Source organism: Larus michahellis, chromosome 7 (genome assembly GCF_964199755.1).
Source record: "Larus michahellis chromosome 7, bLarMic1.1, whole genome shotgun sequence".
NCBI lineage: Eukaryota > Metazoa > Chordata > Aves > Charadriiformes > Laridae > Larus > Larus michahellis.
In genome coordinates this window covers 38,780,402-38,797,280 of record NC_133902.1, presented here as the reverse complement: position 1 = coordinate 38,797,280, position 16,879 = coordinate 38,780,402, and the positions used below count along the sequence as shown (strand labels likewise).

The 16,879-nt window shown below is 39.7% G+C and overlaps 2 protein-coding genes across 7 annotated transcripts in view; one reads left to right on the top strand and one right to left on the bottom strand.

The window, feature by feature from the left end:
- Positions 1 to 5,016, bottom strand: part of ABCB11 (ATP binding cassette subfamily B member 11) — a 49,894-nt gene extending 44,878 nt beyond the window's left edge. The window contains exons 1-2 of the mRNA XM_074593519.1: positions 4,900 to 5,016; positions 974 to 1,076 (exon numbers count right to left, since the gene is read on the bottom strand). Coding sequence (XP_074449620.1) covers positions 974 to 1,049 — 76 coding nt within the window. The 5' untranslated portion in view covers positions 1,050 to 1,076; positions 4,900 to 5,016. The remainder of the gene's footprint in view (positions 1 to 973; positions 1,077 to 4,899) is intronic.
- Positions 1 to 16,776, top strand: part of LOC141746924 (dehydrogenase/reductase SDR family member 9-like) — a 30,138-nt gene extending 13,362 nt beyond the window's left edge. For 3 of the 6 annotated variants that reach the window (XM_074596287.1, XM_074596285.1, XM_074596286.1), the window contains 5 exons: positions 7,818 to 7,910; positions 11,959 to 12,306; positions 13,989 to 14,247; positions 15,293 to 15,456; positions 16,326 to 16,776. In XM_074596287.1, coding sequence (XP_074452388.1) covers positions 11,988 to 12,306; positions 13,989 to 14,247; positions 15,293 to 15,456; positions 16,326 to 16,552 — 969 coding nt within the window. In that variant the 5' untranslated portion in view covers positions 7,818 to 7,910; positions 11,959 to 11,987 and the 3' untranslated portion in view covers positions 16,553 to 16,776. The remainder of the gene's footprint in view (positions 1 to 7,817; positions 7,911 to 11,958; positions 12,307 to 13,988; positions 14,248 to 15,292; positions 15,457 to 16,325) is intronic. The other 3 variants (XM_074596288.1, XM_074596284.1, XM_074596289.1) reach the window with 2 other exon arrangements.
- The last annotated feature ends 103 nt before the right edge of the window (positions 16,777 to 16,879 follow it).

Here is a 16,879-nt window from a genome sequence, read left to right as displayed (position 1 = left end):
GTATTTTTTTCAGAGCCAACTTGAGAGCACCTGTTTTTGTGATGAAGCAGGTGAAATTGAGAGTGAATGTCACATTTGTTAAACCCATTAAGGCCTGTGTTTATAACAGAGGCTATTTTATGCATGGTCTGAAGCATTTCATTGGATCCTAGGAGAATGTTTTAATGAAAGCTTAAACGCTTGCAGATTAGGTCACAGCCATCAGGGAATTTGAAAATGCAAAACGTAGTATGCTTAGGGAACTTGGGTGATATCTGAGTGCAGGAATCCTTTTGTGAACCCTTTTTACTCTATGTGAGGAGCATATCTGTTGCATTGTATTGCAATTCATCTTCCATTATGTGATACTGTTTTGCTTTCCTTTGTATCTCACATTCAGTATAAATATTTAATATCTCTCTCTTTCCCCACTTTTCTCAAGTCTTATAAACAGAACTCAAAATATTTAGAAGTTTCTCTTCCTTGACCCTTGCCAAATTTGGATTGGCAAAATGGAAAAGTGCACACTGCAAAGGAAAAATGGAAGAAAAAAGGAAAAGCTCTGATGAGGAGAAGGAATGCAGCTATTCTCATAGCAATAGCTCATAAGAATTCTGCCTCGTATGACTACAGATATATGTGTTTGTTGAAAGCAGCTCTAGAAACTACAGAAGACAGAACTTTTTATTTTTTCCCTAGTAAAGGCGCTTTACTTGCACACCAAAGTGCTGAGTATAAAAAACTAGGTCGATATTGTGAACTTGTAGGCTGATAAGTAAAGATTGTCCATAAGTAGGGATTGTTCTATGTAGTTTTTAGGGAAAAGTTGCTTTGCAGGCAGCATATCCATAGCAGCAGGTACCACATAACTCTATACTTATTCCACAGAGTATTTTCTTTGTATTCTGTAGACTATTTGCTCCACATAGGCCACCCACCGCTTATTTTACATGCTTTATGAAATAAGGATCTGACTGAAGAATAAACTTCTTACTTTTGCCATCCAAGTCAAAAGCATAGTTATCCTCTCCCAATCTCTTGATGCTACGCAGAACAACAGGGTCAGACATGATGATTAGTTACTTAAATCAGAAGTCCTGAAGAGAGGGGAGAAAAAAAAAAAGAGTATCAGCATACATTTCTCTGTGAGTAGACGACAAGTTAAACTCCTGCTTACCTCAGTTTTGCCCTCATTACCCCAAGGCAACGCCACCGATTACAGCACAAGTTATTACAGAATAGACGTCCCAGACAGAGTGAAACTACAGAGTAAAAAAACAGCTCAGAGAAACATGCCCAGCTCACCCCTAAGTGCAAGGCCTCTAAAGGCTTCAGCACCTCCTGCCTCAAGTGGCGGCTGCTCCACAGAGCTCTGCAGCCCGCTGCAAACAGCCCTGTCACCATTCATGGCTGTATTAAAATAAACTACTGCCTTTGTGCAGGTGACATCCATAGTTTAGACTGAGATATTAGTATGACAGATCCTGCCTCAGTTATGAGGGAGCATCAGGCAGGAGACCTGCCCCTGCCTTGTCCCATCCCAGCTGGCAGCAGCCAGCAGGACCATACCAGGGGGACAAGAAGGTTGGCTGGGAGCAGGGGGGACACCCTAGGGCCACACCGACATCTGCAGCGTCACCACCACCAGCTGCACTCCCACAGATCTTGGCTGGGACAAGTTGCCCAGCAGACCTGCTCCTCTGGACAGGTTTATTCCCAACTAGTCACATTGACATGCTAAGCAGATGTTGTACATGAGAAGAAATGAGACAAAGTTAACATTTTTTGTTAAAGAAGAACTTTTGTGAGGCAAAATCTTCCAGTAGTGCTAGTTTTGTCCAGATGGGCCTGGCATCCAAGACGGCACCTGGGGAATAGTGCTGCAGAAACCCTCCCAAAAACATGCCCTTTCATAACCAAAGTCATCTCATCCAAACCTCTGATTAATGTAATGTACCCCAAAGTCTAGTTACAATACCTTACAGCAGTCATTAAACATCAACATTTGTATGTTTATACTTCTGTATAAACCTCTCACAACCTATCATTTTTAGCATATTACAACACATTCAGATATCAAAGCTTTAACATCTTTTACTCAAATAACACAGGAAGTAATCTGTGTAAAATTTCCACAGATTATTTGTGTTACACCACCTGACTTTCCAGCCAGGTGAGTTTTTACCCATTTAGCCCTCTAAAGGAACCACTTCTTTTCCGCTAGTGGTATTAAAACTACCAATCTCTTCCTATTGGCAACAGCTGTGTGATTAGCCACAGCCAGGCAGTCCTTACGAGTGGGAAGGGCTGAGAAGAAGCTTGGTTCTGAAATTACTGGAAGGTGAATGAAATACACCCATTCCTAGATCCAAATGGAGCAACATAATAGGAGCCAGTCCGGTGGTTCAGGAGGTATATGTGACTTAATAATTTAACTTCCCATAAAGTCTCAATCTTTCACTTGTGTTACTTTTCCCTCCAAATTGGCTTTCAAGAACTGCTGACTCCCAACCAAACCCTTCTCTTTTTTATCCTCTCCTCCTGAATTTATGTGTACATCTCTTGGCACATCACTGAATCATCAGTAGGTCAGGCTGGAAAGACCAAAGTCTCTTGATTAATTCTAAGCATCCATGGCAAAGTTCAATTATTCTTGTATCATTTTAACTGATGTTTATCAAAGATGCCTGAAGAACTCCCTAGGCATTTAGTGCTTCACTGTCTTTATTGCTAAAATATTTTTTTCCTAATGTCTAAACCGAATCTTACCTGTCATAATTTAAAACCTGTCTTGTGCAATCCACCAAGGATATGGAACATAATAATTCCTTTCCACTTTGTAAGTAGGTTGTATTTATTTAAATAATACAAGAAAGTCTCCCCCTTCAGATGAGGAAAGCAACTCATTCAGTTTTCCTTGGTAGGGTGTATTTCTAAACCTCTGATAATTTCCACTGCTCTCCTCTGGATTCTAGTATATCTTTTTTGAAGTGATGAGTGCATAACAGCACTACAGCACAAGTTTTACCAACGCTGAGCAAAGGAGAAGGATTATTTCATGTTTCATGGATTATATTCCTGTTTATGCAACCCAGTATGACATTTGGTTTTTTAACAGAAGTAACACATTGTTGGTTCACATTCAGTTTGTAATCCACCAAAGCCACTCATTTTTTGCAATTTGCTACAGAGCCAGTTGGTTTCCAAACTATATTTTCACAGTTGATTAATCCTGCCTGCTATTGTCCATATTTAATAGCACCTTTTTACCTGTTTGTTAAGGGTATTTTGACTTCTAGTCCTGTTCTTCAGCATATCTACAGTCTGTCCTCCTTTTATGTCATGATCAAATTTAATAAGGGTATTCTCCATTGTGTAATCCACATCACTATCAATATTACTGGGTTATGCCAGAATCAAGACAGACCTCTGCAGAACTTCAATCACTACATCCATTCATTTGGACATTGGTTTACGGATCGCTACTCTATGGATGTAGTTTTTCTTGCCTAAAAGTTTCTGATGAGCAGAGACAATTTATTCATCTGCAGGTCCGTAAATTCTGACCCCCTCACTTTCTGTGACCCGCTAAATTGGTACTCAAATTCTCTCCTTGAGTAAATGTGTAAAGCCAAATCACCACTGCAATAGCAAAACATCTGTCCGGGACTAGAAGAGTTACCTACAACATAAAATCCCAGGAGCTTTTAATTCGTCCCCACATACAGTGAAAAAATTTACAATCTTAATCATAATTTTTCCATTGTCTGAGACAGGTGGCAAATGGGCTGAACAAGCTACGGTACTTCCTTAGTTAAAGTCTCTATTGTGTGCACATTTCCAAGTTCTCTTTCTGCTCTTTTATACAACAGAGAAAGCGTGTAACATCTGCTTCTGACCAGAAAGAAGAAAGGAAAGCATCATATACGTATCACTGTTTCACATGGGACCTACCTACTAATCATTAAATTTCATTTCAGCTGGATTTGCATCAAGCATATGGAAAAAGATTTAAGTGCTTAATTTGCAGATTTATATTGATTTATATTTGCAGTTTATATTGAAATAAATGTAGCTTCCCCAAAAGAGCAAGTATATATTCCTGGCAGCTTTAAGTCCCCTGAGATTACGTTTTCACTGAAGAGGAGAGTAACAAATTCCCCCAGGTGGAAAAAAAAATTCACTCACTTCTTCAGAGAAAACACAGAGTTATTCTGCTCCCTGCCTCCTGGCTTTTGCTGTGTCTGATCCATTGAAATAGTCTCAAACAGACGATCTCCAAAAACTATTTGTTCAAATACCCCTAAAGTTCCAGCAGTTTCTTAAGAAAAAGAAAGCTTCTCAGGAGCTCATTTTTGGCAGTTTTGTCAGTGATCATATTCTCAGGACAATTTTTTTATATGTGTCAATTCAGTTGTGAGGTTGGAGCTGGAGATCTGAAAACACAGACTTTAAGGAACTCAAAATCCAGATTTAAACAAGTAATACTTGAAAAATGCTAACAAAGGAACATATGCTATAGAATGAAGTAACATTAGGACCTGATCCAAAGCTCTTTGAAATATTTTTCAAATCATACCTTTATTCAGATTAGATCTTTATTTAACATAAAGGGGGAAAAAATGCCAATGAAAATTGGCCCTGAAAGCACTACCACTTCCTCAGATATTAATGATAGCATACATGCAGAAAGACATTTTGCTTCAAAACAGAACTTGAATGTCTTATTCTTCAAACAGTCCTATTCCAAAAAAAACAGAACAAACCAAACCAAAACAACCCAACCCAAAACACTAACTGTGCAAAGGGAATTTAGCATTTATCTGAAATTGTTCTGAAGGAAAAATACAGGGACCTTTCAGTTCAGGAAGTTTCATCAGTTAACTCTGAAACATTAAACATGATAGATTTGTTACTCACCCGTGGCTGTGAAAAATCATGTATCATAGAACAAATTGCAAGGATCCTGTTCAATTAGTCAGTGAAGCACCCAACCATTTCCCATCACGTTTTCATTATTCTAACCCATTTGTCAGAACTGAATCTTTAAACTGGGCATTGGCTATTTGTACCTGGGTCAATAACCTTGCAGTCACAATGGTTACAGTTCATTGACATCTAATGGAGAGTTTAAATTTGACTAATGTAATCTCACAACATAAAGTCAGGGCACTCGGAAAGCAATTACACACAAAGAGATCAGACTGTTCTCTGGGAAAAAAAAGCTCACAATGATTGTACGGGAAGAGATTATCATAGCATTATTTTATCAGCATTAGTATAGAATTACTTTATTAGCCATGCAATAATTCAGTATACACTACTGTCCCTGCAGTAAATAGCAACATCAGCTGAATAATATGAAAATTGGTTCAGACATTAAGCTAAACTCAGATTAAAAACTTGCTGAAAAGCTTTGTTTTCTAACCCATAGCTTGTCCCCCTGCTTCTAATATTTTACCATTCTTTCTTTAAAATGAAGATCTTACAACCTGGAAGCTCCTGAGTAGTAGTGAACTTTCACCGGACATGAGCCCTCCATGGATTTTTCAATAAGGGACATTGGTGAGGACAATACTATGACCTCAGCCAATGTCACCGCAGTTTAGAGTGAAATGGCAAACATGTTTGGTTCCCCTCTGAAATCACGTCCTACTGCAGAAAGCCCGGAGTGATAGGACAAGGTAGAAAGGCAATGCCTTAATTGTAGTAACTGTCAGCTCTCCTCAAATCTTCTGTGGTCTCAGATTTTCCATGATAAATCCTGATGCACAAAAGTGCATCACAATTAAATGTAGTTAACGAGAACTCCATTTTCCTCATTACCATGTTCACAGTAACAGCATAACCAAACAAAAACCTGTTTGTCTTCTCCCATTTTCTTAATAAAAAGAAGTCTACAATCTACACTAGTGTACACAGCATAGCTTTGAGAATAATGCTATCTGAGATAATGTCACAGTGATAACCACCTTGTGAACCACATCATACAGCTACAGAAAAAAAAATAAAATAGTTACTTGCAGTGCAGGGCACAGGAATGGAAAGGTTGGAAGGAAAATATATACGGTGGAGCAGAACTCTGCTTTGCCTCACTCTCCCCTGACAGCTTCTTCAGGAGCAACATGGCCAAAGGTGATGCAATGCCTTTGCTTTTCAAGGTACTGGAGCAGACCTCACACTTAGCATGCAAGGAAGTCCAACATCTCCAGACAATGCTTGGCTTGCCAGAGGCAGAATACAGTTTTAGCTTTACTCAAATTACTTCAGTCTTTTCACTTCAGGACTTTGCTCATCTAAGCATTCATAAAGGGTGTGCAAAGGCTGTTTCACCCTGCTTAATGAAGTAGATTAAGGCGGTGATGAGTTGGATCCAAGACCACAGAGCACCCAAGCCTTTTTGAAGGGCTCTCCTCCCTTCTAAACCTCCGTTTCTCTCAACTCATCCTTACAAAAAATCCTGAAGATTAATAAATTCTGACCTGACTTTATGACATGAGCCATAAAAGTGAATCTATGCTGAAAAATCATCTGTCTGTGTAGGGCAAAGTGGAGAACATGAAGCACACAATTTTGGTCCCCCTCCCACAGTCCCCTCCTCCTTTTTCAGCTACTGGTGGAAAAACTAGACAAATCCACTCCATCTCCTCAAGCCCTCTTGTACTTTGTTTCCTTCTGGTGTCCTGGGAAGGGAAAACTCAGTTTCTGTTGCTAGAGTCAGCCCTTCAGTGACTGAAGAATTAGCCGCTGAATTAAAATAGTAGAGAGCAGGAATTCAGTAAATCAAGGAGACTGAGGACAGATGCTTCCATCCCTGCATTCTTGTAGGGGACACATGCAAAATCTCTGAATTTTGGTAAGTTATAGATACTATTTAGTTCATGAAAGATGAGCAATACTGTCAGGATAATTCCCCTCAGTCATGGTCTGAGTTGAAGGGAAACATTTTGCTTACAGCTCACGTCATTTTAATACCCCTTTGCACAGGAAGAAAAAGATCACAATTCATTGAGCCAAATGCAGTAAAATAACTGCTTCTTCCCTCAAGTGGACTAGCTGTTTATTCCAGCATATTACCACTCCAAATGAAGGTATCCTCTCTTCTCTGGATTTTTTCCAACAGTTCATAAGAGCAAGTGAATGAAAATGAATCTTAGTTATTCCCGGAGAGATAATTTCTCAGTGAGAAATGAATGCCCATGCTCTCTTTTGGCACAAGACTCCTCTGCTCTAAGCTGTAGTCTGTAACCGATTCATCTTTATTCCAGTGTTGACAATAGCTAGTAGCGGCAGTCAAATAAAATGCTTCCAAAGCTTCCTAAAGATAGCCAGAAATTTTGCAGTGTGTGCTCACAGCTATCGAGGCGTGGGCCGGCAGAGTTTTCCACCAGGTGAATAGACTCACTCTGCCACTGCAGGCTGAGACTGCAGATGAGCAGCTTGTTTGAGTGTTTTGCATTAAAGTCTGTATGCAATTACAGCAGTCTGGACTCTCGTGCCTGACAGAAGGCAGTGACCAGACAGCTCTTATGCTTCATTAATTTATTTTTTAACCATTCATAGCTAAATTTATTTCTGTAGCTAGCAAGACAGTTCCGCGGCCAGGAAGCCAGACACCAGATTTTTCTCTTGAGTATAATCCCCATCTTAATTGTGCCACTTACAGCACCTCAGAGTGTCAGAAATGTAAGGCAGAAGTGTATTGTAGTACACTTCTGTTTCTGCATGATGCTTTATCTTCCTGTCCTCTGATCTTTTGAAAAACAAAGGAAAACACTTTGTTCGCTTCTTTATTTCTCCCAGATTTTGAAAATATTTTTTGTTATTTTACTCCACAGGCTATCACAATTTCTTCACCTAAATAGTACGAAGGTGAAAGTAAGGTGAACTCTAAATAAAAGCAACTCACAGCTCTCTTTTGGTACAGTAAGGTAAGGGACATTTCAAATAAAGTAGATACTATTTGCCAGCTTTGATTTTAAGAACACATTCAAGTTATTTGGCGAATGATTTTCTACACTATATTCTTACCGGCTGTAACAATGGATTTGGGGTTCGTAACAAAAACAGACCTTTGAATCTGTTGAATAGGAGATTATCTAGTCTGGGAGAATAATCCCAGCAAAGTGACAGAGATTTGATGAGGATGGTTAAAACCAAAGGAATTATCTGGCTAACACAGAGAGACAGAAGGTGGGAACATAACAATTTCTGCACATGAAGCTTTGTTCAGTTTCTAATGTCAGACCAAAAAAAGCACACACGCTGTCTTCTAATGGAACAGCTGCTTTTATGTTTTCAGGTGTCCGTCAATCTCTGCAAAGACAACCACAATCAAGGCTTAGTCCAAGCTCAGACTGAATACTCCAAATGTGTTCAAACTCTACGGTTATGCCACCAGTCGTAGGAGACATCCTGTTACAGATAAAGATTGGAAGGAAATCCCAAACCCAAACACAAGGGATGATACTAGATTTGAAAGACAGATGTAGCATCAATCAGCAACGATGAAGCAACTACTAAAAATAACAACAGACGTCACAGATCAAGTCATAGCTGGGGCACTCTGCTGCTATATGGCAGGGAGAGAGGCTTGAAGAGGGCTCTTTTAATAAAAATCAGTCTTGAAAAATTTGACGATTGGCTGAGATTTCATGACATACATGGTTCTGTGAAGAATTTTGCTGCGTGCCACAAGTTTTAACAAAAGGTAGAAGTATGGTTCCCATGGAACAAAAGAGGCTGAGTCTGGACTGCCTTAAGCCCGAGCTGTTTAGGTTTAGGCAGGAGAAAAAAATTCTCTGGGCTGGAAGAGAGCAAGCTCCTCTGTGGGACTCTGATGAGGGCAGAGGCTAGAGGAGTGGGAGGCAGCAGGAAAGGTCAGTACAGACACAGTTGGTCAGGTTGGCAAGCACCCACATGCTGTGTCTTCATGCTTTTCTTGGCACCACAGCACTTATATAAACATGACTTAGTATTCCTTTTGTACAATGCAAAGTGAATTTTACACTGAGTTTACTGGTTTGTGATTTATGCTATTAAAAATGGAATTATGTCAATCCCATGAGGTGCATATGTACATTATTTCCTTCAGTGCAGCATGACTTTTGAAAAAGTAACTGTCCTTTCCAAAGATCTTTAGCAAGTGTTCTACATGGAAACTTCCTTTTTGCACCTAAGAGCAAGAAGACTTCCTCTTTTGATGTTTGGGTTTTACGATTTTTGCTGCAAGCAAAAACCTGTTTGTTGATAAGAAGTCAATTTCCTTTTTTTTTTTTTTTTTGCAATCAAAATACATTTCTTCATACTGCAATGGGCAATAGCCCAGTGAAATAAGGAAAGTACCTCTGGGCACAATGGGGATGTTTCTTTGAAGGTGACTTTCTCTTGTTATGGAAAGTAAAAAGTCCTGATCGGTGATTGTTGGGAGGCTCCAGGTGGGAGGCTAGCACAAAGAAAGAAACAAACTCATTTCTTCTCCCATGGTCTAAATAATGATCAGAGACACTAAGTCATGGCATATTTATTTCTTAGTCATAAAAATATGCTATACTGAAACTGCAAAATCCCGTCTGGAGTGGGTCCAGCCAGGAGGCTGGGAGGTAGGCAGCAAGGGACTCAGCTCTCGTTACTTGCCTTGTTTCTATAGTTAGCCTCTCACTATCTGCTCTTGGAAAGTATCAGAAGCAGGACATGCACTCACTTATCCTGTTGATCCTACCTAAGTTTGGCAGCCGTTAAGGATTTTTTTTTCTCCATTCCAACACTTGTGTGACTAAAAATAGCAGAGATAGCAAAAAAACCCCAAAACAAAAACAAAAAAGACACCCTGTAAATTTTAAATGCAAACTATAAATTTTATATCCAAATTAAGTGACTCAATGTGTTAAAATAAAAAAAAAATATTTCAAAAAGACATCTCTGAGAGTGCCCACCCTCTGGGCAGCTGGCTCCTTGGTCACCTCGCCTGTTCCTGTCAGAGTGGCATGTCCATGTGAGCCTGCCTGTCCCCTGTGCCTCTGCTTTCTCAACCACTCTCGAATGCCACCACTCAAATGCCTTTGGGGCTTTTGACTGACTGCCTCTTATCACTATCCTGCCTGGAAACTAGAGAATACATTTTTTTTCTTGATGACCCCTTTGGTTTTTTTCTTTTCTTGGTTTGTGGCTTCTGTAAAAAATTGGAGGTAGACCTTTACACTGCAAAGCTGGGTCACTGTGGGCAGGCACTGGAGTTGTCAGTCTCCCTGGCAGGCTGGAGTTGGAAACACAGCCTGTGCAAAGCACTCTATCTGAAAACCTTGTCATTTCGGCACTTTATTAATTTGATAGAAAGTCCCACTGTCCCATTGATTAAAGATCACAGGGACCAGAAGTTAACCCTTACCTTCCAAGTCTCATGTTTGTAGATGTGCCAGTTGCCATGGCAAAAACAGACCTCGGTGAGCCTTTTCCTTCGGTCTAAACTGGCTTCTATTTTTATTTATTGACCAGATTACAGATCAGGCCAAAACTCTGTTTTATTTATGTTAGAGAGAATGGTAATTTTAAGGAGGGTTGCAGGAGAAGGAAAGCCAGCTGCTGTGCTGAGTCTGCTATGCATGTGTACATATGCCGAGGGGAAAATTTCTTAGTCTTAGCAAAGGAACTGTGAAATACTACATGGGGAGGACAGTTACTTAATCACTTCTTCATACTTTCTTCACTACTGATGCTGCAGAGGAAATTAAGCAACAAAAATTAACATCTCTGGATTGCAACTTTAACAAGACCGTGGGTAACTTCCAGCCAGCACAAGAAGCTGCATTTCGCCAGCATACGTATTTATATACACAAGCACCATGAGCAGCCCCAGGCCCTGCAATAAAAATGGAGATATGTTGAACCTCCCGTGTCAGAGCAGAAAGCAGTTCTACGTGCAGAAAATAAAAGCAGTGTTCCTGTTCTTATTATGATGCTTAAAAACATGTCAGGTGTTTGCAATTTCCTTTTAAATCAAGTTTTGCCAGAGGAGAATTTGGCAACAGTAAATGCAACTTCATTGTGTCTTGCCCTGCAGAGATGGGTTGTCTGTAAGCAATCTCTAAAAAGATCTGTACTCCTTTACGTCTATTTAGAATTATTTTTTCAGTCGATTGCTTTAGGCATCTCCTGTTTTCTGGGCCATGAGCACTTATGGAAAAGTATAGCTGAATTGTTTTCTCTAAGTGAAATATCATCCATCATCAATAGTTACTTATAAATTCACTATTCAGTCAATTGGAGTATAATCCCAGATATGCAGGCTCTTCCCAAACATATTTTGTCGTACTGATGTCACACGGCCTGAGCTTCCCTCTGGCAGGCAAAGTGCACTGACCTGCACCCTCCTTCCTACGCTCAGGGACCCCACATACCCTCCCACAGCCTAGCTGGTGGGAATTTATTTCTTGAGAGGCAAAGCGTCAGTACTTGCCTACCCTCTTTCTTGAGAGTCCGACACTGACAACCAAAGGTTTTAGTAAAAGAAAGTGAAATATTTTTCCTGGCTAGCATTGCTTAAGTGTCCACAGCAACAAGAAAGATTCTGGGTCCCGCTGATCTTGCCAGCTGGCCCCAGTCTTACTCCTTAATTTTCTGTGAACTGACACTAAGTTCAGATATTTCTGTTGATTTCCATGCAAATATTTCATTTTTGCTACTCTTTTCTAGTCAGCGTTTCTCCCAGATATGTTCAATGGGAGCTCATTGACCTGGCAACAGTAACATAATGTGCATTATTCTGTGTAACTTTATTGCAATATATCACTGGTTCTCATTTCTGCTCGAGAGGATTTTTGTTTGTTTGTTTGTTTGTTTGTTTTAACACAAAGAGGCCAATTGCGCCTGCTTGTCTGAGTAGTTGCAGTTAGTCGACTCAAGAAAAAAAAGAAAAAAAACCAACCAACTAACAATCCCTTAAAAACTAGCAGTTTGTGTTTTTTCTTTTTTTCATTTCAGGAGAAAGCGTCCAGAAGTCTTCAATAAAAATGCTTTTCTACATATTACTCTTTCTTGGCATCGTCTCTCTGTGGTGGCATTGGAGGGCAAGAGACAGGATGAAGGTTACAAATCTCACTGGAAAATATATATTCATCACTGGATGTGACACAGGATTTGGAAATATGGCAGCAAAGATTTTTGATAAAAAGGGATTCCGTGTTTTTGCCAGCTGTCTGACTGAAACAGGAGCCAAAGAGTTAAAAGCTGTGACCTCGAAGCAGCTTCAGACAGTGCTGCTAGATGTGAGAGATTCAGACAGTGTTAAGAAAGTGGCCGCATGGGTGGAATCTGAAGTTCAGTCAGAAGGTGAGTGCCAGGATACCTTTCTTCTAAAAAAAAAAAAAAAAAAAGAAATAGAGTTTTCCTAAAAATGCTATGCTACTTTCACAGCTTATTTTAATTAACATTTGACAAGTGTGTTTGGGTGTCCTGTCACCTTCCAGAAACAAGGAAGAAGATCTCACTAGAGGGATGTTTTATACATCTAGTTAGTGGTAGGTAAATATTTCGGAATGTGCTCAAAAAGTCAGGCTTATCAATACATCATTGTCAGAGCAGGAATCCAGTTCCTGGAACCTTTATTGGGACTGTTTGCACTTGCATGCACATGTGGGTTATGGCACGAGTGCTCAGCACCTCCCATGCTGTCCTACGCAGCTAGGGAACAAATTAAATAAATTCTGCTTAACGAGCTTAAAGAGTTCTTATTTTAAAAATTGCATACATATAATAAATGACTTGTAAGTAATCACTTGTTCTATCATAAGCAAAAAATACATATGAACTCCATTGAATAAATCTGAACATAAATATTTTGGAATATTGCTTGCAGACCATCTGAAAAATAGAAAAATCCTGTATCTCTGCCCCAACAAGCTGTGCAAGACAAGATACTGCTGCCCTTACTCGTGCATTAATGATGCATTAATGATGCATTAACGATGCATTATTACTGCCTGATTTCAGTAGGAGTGGTATTGCAGTAGAGTTTACAAAAGCCCAAGATCCTATGGGATGGATTCTGCTAACTTTGAGTCTTAAATCTGGTCTATTATGATGTGCCATGGTACCAATTATGCTTAATGCTAAATTCCAATCTCTATTTGACCTTCCATCTCTTCATAAAATTGCTTATAACTTGCCAAATTACTTTTATTTGAAACTGTGCTTGGTTTCAGGCCAAAAGTGATTTTTTCCCCAAGAAAAACTATGAGAAAGGTCAGACCAGCAAAAGTATTCATTCACACAACTCTAACAGCTGATACAAGAGAAGAACTGGTTTTACATTTTTGTATTTTCCCCTCCCACTTCTGAGCACTCAGAAATGCCTTTCAAATCAATCTAGTGTTTTTTCCCTGCCTCCATCTCATTTTTTGGAGCTGGATCATTTAAAAACAAGTCATTCCCAGCTCCAGTCGGGGCATGTCAGTCAATGTGAGGCATAAGTTCTCTGCTACAACAAAAATGTTAGTGCAGGGAAAAAGAATAGTGAAAGCCTTCTTTGTCACAGTTCCTTGTTTTCAAACCTTTGAGAAGGATATTTAATTTTTTTTTACTAAAAAGAGATGGTTTTTATTGTCCTGGCACCTCATCCCTTTCAGAACGAGGGCACACTTACCTGTGTCTCTGGACACTTGTACCAAGGACCAGATCTATTCCTTACACATTTCCTGTCACTCGATATAGTTGCTCTTTGCAATGCCTTGTCTTCCTCTACTTCCCTTTCTCCCACAAAAAGCCAGCACCACCCCCTGCCCAAAATGTTGCAGCAGGGAGAAGACTATGCAAAGGGTGATGGAACGTGTGGTAATAAAACCCGGACACTAGAATAAAGCTGAATAATGCAGGACATTTTCAAGCAATTCCTCCAAATCTTCATTGCCCTCTTGGTCCCTCACTGATTTTTCTGTGAAGTCTCACCCAGTTCAATTAATCTTACACATTAGATGAAAATTTGCTTCCTGACTTTCTTCCTTTTTTCCCTGCAGGTCTCTGGGGACTTGTCAATAATGCTGGGATTCTGGGCCCAACAGCTCCTACAGACTGGTTGGATATTGAGCACTTTAGAGAACCAATTGAAGTTAATTTAATTGGACTCATAAATGTTACAATAAATATGCTTCCCTTGATAAAAAAAGCAAAGGGAAGGATAGTAAATGTATCCAGTGTTGGAGGTCGCCTAGCATTCAGTGGTGGAGGCTATGTTCCTTCAAAGTTTGGGGTAGAAGGATTTAATGACAGCCTAAGGTATAACACTCATTATGAGGAAAGACCACTTTTTTTTCTGAAGGCTCACAGACTGAAAACTGGCACATGCACAATAGAAGCTGAATTATAATCCTGGCACTTGGTATAAAGTTGAAAAACACCACACCCTTAGGACTAATTCTTCTTAAAAGTGCCTTTGCTCAATATAGATTATGCGACTTTTGAAGATTGAGGTCTAAAGTCTGTTGGGCACACAAGCTGTCCTCAAGTATTATTGCAGTGTAATTGGTACTCTTATAGATTCACAGCTAACCTATCTTAGTGTGCATCTAGGCCTTGAGGCAGAAGAAGCGCCACTCAAGGGAACGGAGATGTCTTTGCAAAATAAACCTAATTTTCCTAATTTAAAAGTGCACCTAGAAACTTCCAGCAGCTGCCCATCCAGAAAAAATACATACCATGAGTTACTGCATGATAGTAATTCTTGTCTAAGCTTTGTTCTTCAAAGTGTCTTCTCTAAATTATACCGATCATTAGAGAGATCTAGAGAGCATAGCAAACTAATCCTGGGGACCACCATGGCTTCTCTTGTAACACAGATGGGGAGGAATTTGTGTGCCTAAATAGATAATGTGCCATTTTAGATACTGGGACACTTAAACAGGGCTGACAGATATGAGATGTGGCCAGAAGGAAGTGTACCAATCTGGGACATCAGCCAGAGGTTGAAAGGGATTTCCTAAGACATATAAAAGGGCTCTACATGCTTGCATTTAGGCAGCTGACAAGCCAGATAGATAATGAGCTACTGCCAGTTGAACTAGGATGTGAAATACACTATGCCAGCTACTGCACTGTCACTGCCCATGCATGTTCTCACTCTGTGAAGCAGGTGGGATAGTTTATCCCTCTTTCATTTAGGGATAGCAAGCTGAAAGTTCACAACTATGAACAAACCTCACAATATTTGTGTGCTGGTGTGCCATGTAAAGACAGAAGTAAAAGTGTTAGTACAGAAAAAAAAAAATCCCACAGCATTAATAATAATGTCTAATGTGATTAAATCATTGGGCTGTCTTTGCAGGAGAGATATGAAAGCTTTTGGAGTTAAGGTTTGTTGCATTCAACCCGGACTGTTCAAAACAGCATTGACCGATCCAGCACAGGTTCTGAAAGAGAAGGAGGTTATTTGGAAAAAGCTCCCCCCTGATATTAAAAAACAGTATGGAGAGGAGTATTTTCAGAAAGGTGAGGCGATTTCCAGACATTTGTGGCAAAATGAGCAATGCATTTCTTGCTGAGAAAGCCTTGGAAAGTAGCTTTATATCTTCTAATCATTCTGACTTTCTGGAAAGATTGTGATATGAAAAGTTCTTCAAATGCATCTGCATCACAATATGATCATTGGCACAAAAGACTTGTTCTAGAAGCTTTATTCAAATCTCAGTTAAAGATTAATTATTCGTGTTGGCATGAAGCTTTTGAACAAACTGCCAAACAGAAAAACTTTTATCTGATGATGTAAACAGTGAGGTTGATGTATTTTTCTTTTCTTATTGTTTGTTTATTTATTTAGTAATCAAATAGGGATCAATTCCCTTTGCTTCTGCTAACCACAGCGTTGATGAAGCCATTCCAGGACTGTCTGACAGACACTGGCTAAGCCTGCCTGAACAGGGGCTACTTGTCTTTTTATCCTTCGACTTTCTTGACCCTCAAATCTCTTGTTTACAATTGTGTTCCGCAATTTACCACAAAGCAATTTCTTTACTACAAGAGACTCATTTACAGCTACAGCATTTCTGTTTCCCTTTGCCTCTTACATAGTTCCGTTTATTCTGGGCTACTGTCAATGCTGGTTGCCTGTCCTCAGACCACACAGGCCCAGTTTTGCCATGACTGTTCCACAATTAAGAGTACCTGGACAGTTCTTGGGGTCAGCTACATCACAGGGTTGTTATGGTTGGCAACTTCAGAAACTGCTACAAATTCTTGTGTACGGAGAACCAAGAAATACCAATTCCTTAGTGAAATTGCACAGATTAGCATGGGGGGAAGAGTTAAGAGGCACCTTGCCTGGCTGTCACTAAATGATCTTCTTTTTTTCAACTTTACAGATGCAGCAAAGAAAGAAAAACTGTCCAAGATCTGCCTTAACAAGGACCTTTCACCAGTTATTCAGTGCATGGAGCATGCCCTAACAAGCCTCCATCCACATGCCCATTACGTTGTTGGGCAGGATGCTCAGTTGTTTTGGAATCCCCTCGCAAGAATGCCGGCAGTTATACAAGACTTCCTACTGCTGCGGAACAAAGTAGAGCTCGCAGCTTCCAATGCAAAGTAAATATTTGCCAATATATCCCCTATCACAGACAAGGCTGATTCTGTAAGATCTGTCCTTTATATCAGCATAATACAAAACATACATGAAATACACCTGCATTCCCTGTAAATGTAAGAAATATATCTATTTCTCCAATATCTGCTACTATTAAAAAAAACTACATTATTTCATTTTTAAAGTGTAAACAAGAAAGAACAAAGGAACTATTAAACTTTCAGAAATGACTAATTTTTCAGTTCTTCCACCTTTAAGGTTTTCAGTTTGAGAACACTTGAAGGTTCCAGTTCTTCACAAAGATCCATAAGACAAAAATATCCCAGGAAAACA